This window comes from Humulus lupulus, chromosome 1 (assembly GCF_963169125.1).
Source record: "Humulus lupulus chromosome 1, drHumLupu1.1, whole genome shotgun sequence".
Taxonomy (NCBI): Eukaryota; Viridiplantae; Streptophyta; class Magnoliopsida; order Rosales; family Cannabaceae; genus Humulus; species Humulus lupulus.
Genome location: NC_084793.1, coordinates 87,880,118 through 87,890,318, shown reverse-complemented (window position 1 = coordinate 87,890,318; position 10,201 = coordinate 87,880,118). Strand labels below are relative to the sequence as shown.

Here is a 10,201-nt window from a genome sequence, read left to right as displayed (position 1 = left end):
ACTAAAACTTGATTTTTTTTAATATTTTAGATTTTGGGTATTTTTTATATTATTTACCTAATTTATTTGTATTTTAATAATGTTAATATTAATTATGTTATATCTTTAAAATGTATTGTATTTTACCTAATTTTTTATATTATAATATTATCTTTTACATAAATTTTTTATTATTTACATAATGATTTTTTTAATTAGATAATAATTTATTAAATTAGGTTATTATTATATAATATTTAAAAAATATATAATCAAAATTGAATAATTGAAAATAATTGTATATAATCATAATTGAATTATTGAAAAAAAATGATATATAATCATAATTGAATTATTGAAAAAATATATATAATTAGTAATTAATTTTTTTAAAAAAAAGGCTTTCTCTGCGGTTGTATTAAAGAAACCGCAGAGAAATAAAACATTTCTCTTTCTCTACAGTTGTGTTGAAAAAACCGTGGAGAAAGATGTTCTTTCTCTGCGGTTTATTTAACACAACCGCAGAGAAAAGTAATCTTTCTCTGCGGTTTTTTCAACATAACCGCAGAGAAAGATGTGGCTTTTCTCCACGGTTTTCGCAGTACTTTTCTTTGCGGTCGAATACACTGTGATTTTCAATACTCTCGAAAATCGTAGTGTATTAAGTAAAAAACTGCAGAGAAAAACTTTTTTTGTAGTAGTGATCGAGCTCATAAAAGAACCTTCTTCTACATCCCATCGAGCCCCTATCGAATCGCTATCGAGCTACTATCGAGTAAAAAAGTTACAGAAAACTCAGAAAAATGCAGATCGCAGAATCTCTCTAAAAAACAAAACAAAAAAAACACGCCAATATAGTCTCATATCTATTCAAAATAACCAAAAAAATATAAACAAATAATACCCAATACATAAAATGAACAATCTTATTACCCATGGTTTTTCTCCTTAAAAAACCCTCAAAATGGATGTTGTCTTTGATATTTGGACTTCACAGAGACAATTAAGATGGCTAACAACTATTTCGACAAGAAAATCATACAAATCTGTAGGTTTTAAGGAGGATAATGTTTTAGGATTCTTAAATGAAAGAGAGGGAGAGAGGGAGAGAGAGGAAGATAATGTTTTAGGATTCTTAAATGAGTATTTTGAGTATGAGATGAATGTTTAGTATCAAACTGAAAATATTAATAATAATAAGATTTTTTTGATAATATTAGACATCATTAAGTATGAATAATGAAATTTCGAATTTAAAATTTTCCGCCACATCTTAAATCATCTTTACCTGTTAAATTCGAGAAACTTGTTGGGCTCCACTCATCTGTTTTGTTGTATACAGAAGAGTAACACAGCTACAGTACTAGAACTCTTTTCCTTTTCTTTTTCTTTTCCTTTAGTTTAACATGAGTAAGCCTGCATCTAAGTTGTAAGTTCTGAGAATTCTGAACATGATATCTGACAAGGCTGCTGTAAACTTACTTAGTGCAGCTTTTTTGACCATATGAATTACAGTACAACCCTAATATTCTCATGTTCACATGCTCATCTCAAAATCTTCTTTCATGATCTCCATTCCCTTTCCTACGACTAATCATTTCAACGGTCAAATTCTCGGTTAACAACCAAAATGTCAAACTGACATATTGTATTGTGGATAATTTGTTCTCTCTTTCTCGAGTTTTCCCCTTATTGCCGTTGTATTAGATTATTGAATAAGTTTAACGCAACTAGAAATTTGTCAATTTCTAACTAGCAGCATTAGGTTGGAACTTTTTAGCACAAGTTGAAAAAGTTCGTGGGAGAAAAGGCTTATTGCCAATTGAAAGAGAAAAACGACGTATTTCAAGTTCCAAAAAAAAAAAAAATAGCAACATCATTTTATAATTGACTGATAAACAACATTACATGCTAGAAAAAGTAGATATCAAACCAAATGGCCCATGACTATGGCCCCTTTGGCTTCTATACCTTTAATTTAGCTATTAGAAACGAAAAAGAGCCTAAAAGCAACACCGGTTCAGGCACGAAGCATTTGCTCTCTTTCACAGCCTAGGCAAAAATATTAAACTTAATACAATACTAACTTATATAATAATATCTAAAACAACCAAAGCCAGTTGGACCTTGACAAAGACAAATGTGCTTTGAACTTCCGGGTTCTTGAGCCATTTTGGTCTCGACCCAATCAAACCACGTGCCTTCCACAGCAATTCCAATACAAAAAACATTACTACTAAAACGACACATAATTAAGAATGTAATTAAAAAAAGAAACCTAAAGTATTGGAAAGATGGGTCCACATGTGGCCTAGAGCTGGCCAAATGAGTGGGCCAAGTAAGACAGTGACCCCACAAGCGGTGCGTTCATATACGTGGCAGGCTCTGATTGCTCATAATCAGTCCTATCATCCGGGAACCTGTCGTGTTGGTCTGGCCCACCGACGATTGCACCTACTAAGATGTTGGGGTTAGGAGACTTGGTCTTCATGAAGCTGAAGCCCGCGGAGCACTGGATCTTAGCCGGGTGTGAAGCAACACAAGGTAGGGATGATCCCCTGTGGTGAATTCTTTGTGGGTAACGTGGACCATACCCCACCATGAAGGACATTCTCAATGGGTTGTCTCCTAGCAAATAGTCCACCTGGGTAATATAAAAAAGGTGTCATTAGTATTTAATTGAGTAAAGGAATGTCTTTAGCCAGTAATGTAGTGCAGTGTAATGACATGTGTCCCCGAAGAATTTTAACATTGGCTAGACTAACTACTACATCACTCATCACTGTGTAAGGTTTAGGTGATCATTACTCTATTATCATATGTAAACAAACCTGTTTTTTGGCTATGGCTCGCAAGGTCTTTGGGGTGACAGTGGTTCCGCCGCAAACGACTACTTTACGGGCTGAGGTTAAGTATTTGGCGTATGTCAATAGCAGGAACGAGGTGGAGGTCACATACTGCATATTACTATCGTTCATCTTAAACAGGAGCCCACCTGCCATACAAGGTAGCCAAAACTAGCCGTTAGTAATTAATTTTACAGGGGACCACAAACCGAAGAACTTGAGAGAGAAAAAAGAAAAAGTAAAAGAGAAAGAAAAAGATAAAGAAAGAGACCAGGGGTATATTGAGCTGAAGAGGAAGGGATTCCTGGAACCAGAGAGCAAATAAAATTATCTGCATGGCCCTTGTAGTCATGGAGGGACTGAACCCTTTGCACAAGAAATGCCTAAAGAATCCAAAAATAACAACCTTTTACTGTTAGAATTTAAGGTACTTTTTGAGTAACTTAGATCAGAGTTAAAGAAATGAGAATGGAACCTTGGAGAGAAGAATTCTTGCTCCAACATGTTTGTTGTCCCAACCAAAGGTGTTATCGTAGTCTGCAGCTCCAAGGGCCTGTCCATTAACTTGAATGTAGTTAAGATAGGATGGGTTCTTGGTTGCCCTATGAAGCCAAGCAGCACCCCATAATAGCTCATCCTGTAATATTTTGATTTAAAAAACATTACTTTCTGAGCACCAACATACTATAACAATGGCGCAAAAAATGCTGTACGCTTTACCTCATAACCAGAGAAGGAGCAATAAAAGGGGCATACGTATCTTCTCAGCCCCTTGCTATAAGCGCCTCTGTACTTATCAGCAAAAGCAAACACCTAAACACCAAGTAATATGTAGCCAAGTTTAGATTTTGAGGAGAAATGGAAACTATCAGAAACCCCTGTTATTCTTTTCAACTAAAGATGGTCACATTTGGTTAGCATTGATCAATAAGGTGTGTTTACCCTCATAGCCCTTCTGACCAAAAGTTTGGAATAGGTAGGGTCACTTCTTCTGAAGACCAAAGAGGCAGAAGCCAAAGCTGCAGCAGTTTCTGCTGCCACTTCAGTACCGGGGTTGTTTTTATCAATCTTGAAAACACTTCTCGGGGTATCCATGTCTTCAGGTCTCTCCCAGCAAGAATGATCCTTGTTAGCCTCACCCACCTACGGAAAACACAGACTCGAAAATCAACCAAAATCCCACATTTAGCTCAACAAGTAATAAAATCACAAATTAAAAGAGAGAAGTTAAAATGCAGAGCAAAAATACAAGTATAAAGAGTTGAAACCTGAACGTAAATGGTGTCTGGGTGAGCTGTGGCCTTGAGAAGATAATCTGTACCCCAACGAATGGCCTGCTTTGCGTTCTGCAACTCACCTTTCATTAAGCCACCAAACTCAATAACACTCCATGAAAGCATGGTGGTAGTGAAAGCCATGGGGAACCCAAACTTGACATTGTCTCCTGCGTCGTAGTATCCACCAACCAAATCAACCTGCATTTTCACAACAGAACGATAAAATGAAAGTAAACCCATAAATTATAACAACTTCAAAGGTAAAATCAGCTACTAAACAATGCATTTAAACGATAAGTAAAATGTGGGTTTTTTTTTTTTTTTTTTGCATACATTCATGGCTGAGCCATCTGAGAGACCAGAGTCTCTCCTCCAAGTTATTCTCTGGTTAGGAGGGAGTTTCCCTGACCTCTGCCCTTCAAAAAAGAGGATGCTTTTTGTGAGTGCATCTTTGTAGTTGTGTCTGGTGAACCGAGGGCGGTGGTAATGGTGGGCAGGGTTGCCATTGGCGAGAAGCAGAGTAGTCAAGCAAGAAAGAAGAAACAGAAGCATGAAAAGGGACAGACGAGAACCCATCTTTTTGGGCTACCCAAAGCAATAATCCCAAACCAAACCAACCAACCAACAAACCCAAACTGCTAAGCGTCAGTGCAAGAAACAGAGACCAACATCAGTGTATTTATACTGAAAAAATGGATAAAAGCTGCCTCTTTTAAAATCATAATAATTAAGTGCACATCTTCAACTGTAAATTGTAATTAATTAATTATTTTTTTAGGAATTGTTTCATAAAATGGTTGTAATGTGATTGTATTTTTGGCATTGCTGACAACATTTTCTAAAGTAGTGCAATGTCAATTCAGGGTTCCTCTAGTAGGCATAAATGGTGGCATCCAAAGGGGCATTAATGACTTTAAAACAAGACCTTTTCACATGGAGAGTCACATATTCATAAAGGATCAAATGTTATTTTTGGTACATATAAAATAAAAGCTACTGGGTTGAGTGACAGGTGCTTATTGACTTTCAAAACGATATGCATGACTTCTGGCCCTCGGCATCACATGCTAAATGTTTTATCATACCATTATTATCATAAGCAAAAAAAAAAAAAAAAAAAACCTCACGTAGTCAAGATTCAATGAGCACTGTCGTGGCTTGTGCCAGAAAAGTAGTAATACTCAATAGAGTATAACATGTTCTTCTAATATGGAGCACAGCCTTTTAGAACTCCACAACCTTTATTTGCTTTATATCAAATAGTCCTATAAAATGTCAAAGTTCCTACTAGTATTTGATTTCATATTTAGTTACACAAAGTGTAAGACTTTGTTATCAAAACAATCCCATGTTGATTAGTAGATTACCCCTCAAAATATGAAGGGTTATGCAACTAAGCTCGGGGCTCCAATTACTTTGGAACTGAGGCCAGAGTAGCTCATGCCCATAATTTTTACTTCTGTCAGAATTATATATGAAGAAAACTTTCACAAATGGGCTCGATATTTGGACTCCATAGTGCTGTCGGAGAAAGGTGATAAAATGAAACGTGGAGTGAAATATATTTTTTCTGTTCATCAAATGAATCACAAAAGGGTCAATAAAGGCCCATAAAGACCATGTTTTTTCTGATAGAGCAATTGAATTGAGAAGAATGGACAAGCTTTTAGGAAGCTCTAGCTTCTGATCTTCATCCCACACTACAAGTAATACCAAAAAAGAACCATCAAATCTAGCCAAATCTGCAGATTGGAATAGCTATATATATATTTATATGTATTTCTTTTGTATTTATATTTCCATTATTTATTTATTTATCTATTATACCATTTAATTTAATATGGCCCCTGAAGTAAAAGTGAAATCAATACCTTAATTTAAAGTAACAATAACGAGGCAGTCAAACTGCAATATCAGAAAATTTGAGCTTGGTAGATCCATATACATGTACACAATATGTTGCTTTATATGATAACATTGTTTATAGCCTCTTTCTTGTTTTCTTCTTCAAAGATGAGAAATAAAAATAATCAAAAGCGAAGGACACTTAAGCATAGTTTGATATCAATGATTATTATTAATTGCACTAATTACGAGTAAGTACTCTCTTACATTCTACAAGAATCTGGTAATTATAAGATGAAATATATGAATTGGTCTAACTGATACTGTTTCTGTTTTTTTTTCCACAATTTTTTAGATTCTTTCTAATAGATGAGTATTCATTAAGCGGCAACAAAAATGATGAATCGAAACTAGCTCAACTTTTTTCTTTAATGTTGTTTTTCATTTCTCTCTTATTATGCCAGTAGTACATGAATAATATTTTGTTGTTATAATCAACTTAAAAATCAATATCCATACACTTAACAGCACAACCATTTTCTCATAATAAAAAAGAAAGAAAAAAACAACCATTTGGAAACTCTTTGCCAAAGTCTTGAAGTTCATTATTGCATTATCCTCATGGTCATCACGTTGAGCAACATGATTAGGCAAAAATTTCCGTAGCACTCATCATAAATTATCAATATAGGTATAGATTTATAATAGCACGAAACTTTATATATTGTGAGTGAACAATGTGCCATCAAAAAGCTTTGGCTAAAATGATTTTATTTATTTTTCCCAATTCCCTTCTGAATGATTGGTCTTGTTTGTATGATATAAAGGGTACATAATTATATTGTTTGGACATTCTAAACCTTCGCTTTACTCTGCTCAATAATTATAAAAGAAGAGCAGAGATAGGACCCAATAAAGAGCTCACGAGGTCTATGCAAATCCTTACACACACATATATATACATATTATATGGTTTAGATAAGACGTTTTTATAATAATGGAAGAAGGATGGGGAGGGAAAATATGAAAGAGAGAACTTTAGAAATGTAGTGAGAAAGCAATTAAAACTGGCCCAGATCGGACCCATTGAGCATGTCTGATGAAAATGGCTTATTGGTAATGTTCATGTGCTACTCTGATACCATTGCACATGCAAAAGTAATGCATTCATGTTCCTCTCCCTATTCGCCTCTCTGTAAAAGGCCACCAATTTAGACGTAACATGTATTTATATATATATATATCAAAGATTATGCAATAAAAATAAAAAGGCTGACAACTTAAAATAATCCACATTCGTTTCGTTTTAGGACACTTGGACGATAAATACCGGATAGATGTGCATCTTCTTTTCATTTGATTTTGATAATAATAATCTTCATGTACCAGATGTCACAGGCTGACATGACATCTTGACTCATCTAGAGCAATGTTAGCCTTCCAATCATTGAGATAACAATCAGCACATTTTTCGTGCCACTATGTGCCATTACATACTTCGTTTCTCGAACAACTCTCACCGAATCACGCTCTTAAGCATCTCCGTGCATCAAAACTCTTTAGCCAAAATATTCACACTATCCATAAGTTCTCGCTATGGCAAGACAAATTTCAACACTGATGCTGAATAAGACATTCACAAGCTAAGGTAGCATGTGCAGTCAAGAGCCAACACCTAAGCTCACTCCTTGCTTCATTTGAATCATAAGTCTGCACTTGTCCCTCTATCTCTGTAGAATCACCTAGTTGGTGACGATCTCCTTGTGCCCGCTCTTGGACTTGATCAAAAACTCCATGCCACTGTCACTATTCAAAATTCCCCCATTACGAGTGTTTCAAAACTCCCATACTTCTTTCTTCAAAACATGAACTTAGTTGAGTCCAACATGACGTCCCACCAGTCAACCTAGCAGCCCTTGTAACACTAGCCCCAAAGCCAACACATCATCTGATTGTTTCTTTCCCGCCAACTGTCCAATACATACTCTTATTGACAAGGACGAAATAAGGTGCACCCCCCAGGGTGAGGTTCGCAAACCAACCGTTCCCGACAGCACCTCTACACTCATGCTTCTACTGAAGCTAAGTCGCCAAGTCCCTCTGGACCTTCTATTTGCCTACTTTATGGATTCTTTACCATTATGATGACAATTTGACCCAACACTATTGTCGCGGTCGATAGTTTAGATGCGTCCTCTCCCAGACATGGCACTTGTTGACGATGAGAACTCGTCAACCAAATTAAGTTAAAAAAATAGAAATGTAGAGATTATCAAAAGAAAAACTTCAAAGATCTAATTGGGAACTCAAAGAACAGTTGCAGAAAGAAAAATGTGAAATGAACTTGTATTACATATGGTGTAGTGCTACAGTATTTTTTCCAACCCCCTTCCAAGTGGAAGTGGAATTCCTTTTATAGTGGGCTCTAATAGCCCCTGATACATTGTGGTCCAGGGGACCAGATAGTACGCAAGTACGGTGTCAGGAGAGTGGTATCAGGTGTAGTGGTGTCGGCTCCAGTACGTGGTCAGATATAGTGAGGATGTCCCCACTACCTATTTTGTACGAATGTCAGAGGAATGGCACCAGGCGTAGTGGTGCTGGTGGTGGTGTCTGCTCTGACATCTGGTTAGACGTATTCAGGCCATGTCCCCTCTCCTAGTACTCCCACTACTTGTCTAGCATGAGTATATGGATTAGGCATACGGGGTCTTAAAGGTTGTGCCCCGTACAAGATTGTACTAGCATGATCTTGTTGAATTATACTTGTTCTTTCGCCTCTAGATGGGGGGTCTTGATAGGTCTTGATAGGAGACATCCACTTGAGGTGTAGGGTGCGAGACACCAGGGATGCCTCGGGCGTGCGAGGCGTTGGCACATGAGGCCTGCTGCGCGCGCAAGGCGCTGGGTCGAGGCGCTGGGCGCAAGACGCTGGGGGCGAGGCGCTGGGGCGAGACGCTGGGGGCGAGGCCTGCCGCGGACGCGAGGCGCGCGCAGGGGTCATTTGGAGTAGGGTCGATTTGAGCACTAATTTGAGGGTTCAAATGGACTTCAAACATGGTTGCTTTGGACCTTCCAGGGACCTTAGGCATGAGATGTGGGTTCTTTACCGGTGTTGAATTTTGAGCATCCACAGCACTCATGCCAATTGCAATTCTATGCAGCATCTAGTGCACACTTGCACATGAACTTCGCCTAATGCTCTCATGCACCAAAAAAATATCTAAGGTCTTCCTTTCCTGGTCACTAGGTCATCTGCCCCTACCAAACCCTGTAAAGGAAGGTCCCATTTTCCTGGTATCCCTTCTGGCCGCACTCTCGCGCCAGATCTTGTTCTTAGTGCCCTCTGCGGTTAGGACTCTTTTTACTATTTGAGCATATGTCGACATTCCATGTACTGTTGTAATTCTAACATCTCGGGTTATCATAGACCGTAGCTCCTGAAGGAATCTTTTCTTACTTGTCTCATCGGTGGGCACCAAGTCTACAACGAACTTGGCTAATCTATCAAACCTCAGTGCATACTCTGTCATTGTCATCCCAAGCAAACTTTTTGTTCCCTTTTAGGATGTTGAAGAAAGGGAGGCATTTGTCAGTCGACCTGGAGATGAATCTATTGAGGGTTGCCACTCTCCCTGTCAGGCATTGCACCTCTTTTTTGCTTCGTGGTGGGCTCATTTCCAGCAAGGCCTTGATTTTTTCAGGATTAGCCTCGATACCTCGAGAATTCACCATGAAACCCAGGAATTTTCCTGACGAAACTATGAAGGTGCATTTGAGTGGATTCAGTTTCATTCTATACCTGCGAAGGGTGTTGAACATCTCCATGAAGTCGCTGGTGAGCTCTTCCGCTTTCTTTGTCTTCACCAGCATATCATCCACGTACACTTCCATGTTCCTTCCTATTTGATTCGCGAACATTTTGTTCACCAACCTCTGGTAAGTGGCACCTGTGTTTTTTAAACCAAAGGGCATCACTTTATAGTAGTACAACCCCTTGTCTGTTATGAATGAAGTGTGCTCCTCGTCAACAGGGTTCATGGGTATTTGGTTATACCCTGAATATGCGTCCATGAAGCTAAGTAGCTCGTGTCCCGCTGTGGCGTCTACCAATTGGTCTATCCTAGGAAGCGGGAAGCTGTCCTTAGAGCAGGCCTTGTTGAGGCTGGTAAAATCCACACAAGTCCTCCATTTTCCGTTGGGCTTCGGGACCAGCACTGGGTTCGACACCCATAGTGGGTAAAATGCCTCTCG

General features: G+C 38.0%; 1 protein-coding gene across 1 annotated transcript; it reads right to left on the bottom strand.

Moving 5' to 3' along the window:
* Nucleotides 1-1,838: 1,838 nt before the first annotated feature.
* On the bottom strand, nt 1,839-4,778 carry LOC133795608 (endoglucanase 17). The gene is made up of 8 exons (XM_062233064.1): nt 4,436-4,778; nt 4,094-4,300; nt 3,768-3,968; nt 3,546-3,638; nt 3,301-3,462; nt 3,097-3,208; nt 2,811-2,974; nt 1,839-2,623 (listed from the first exon to the last, which is right to left on the bottom strand). The coding sequence occupies exons 1-8, from the start codon at nt 4,676-4,678 to the stop codon at nt 2,291-2,293; spliced, it is 1,515 nt and encodes a 504-aa protein (XP_062089048.1). The 5' UTR covers nt 4,679-4,778; the 3' UTR covers nt 1,839-2,290.
* Nucleotides 4,779-10,201: the final 5,423 nt, after the last annotated feature.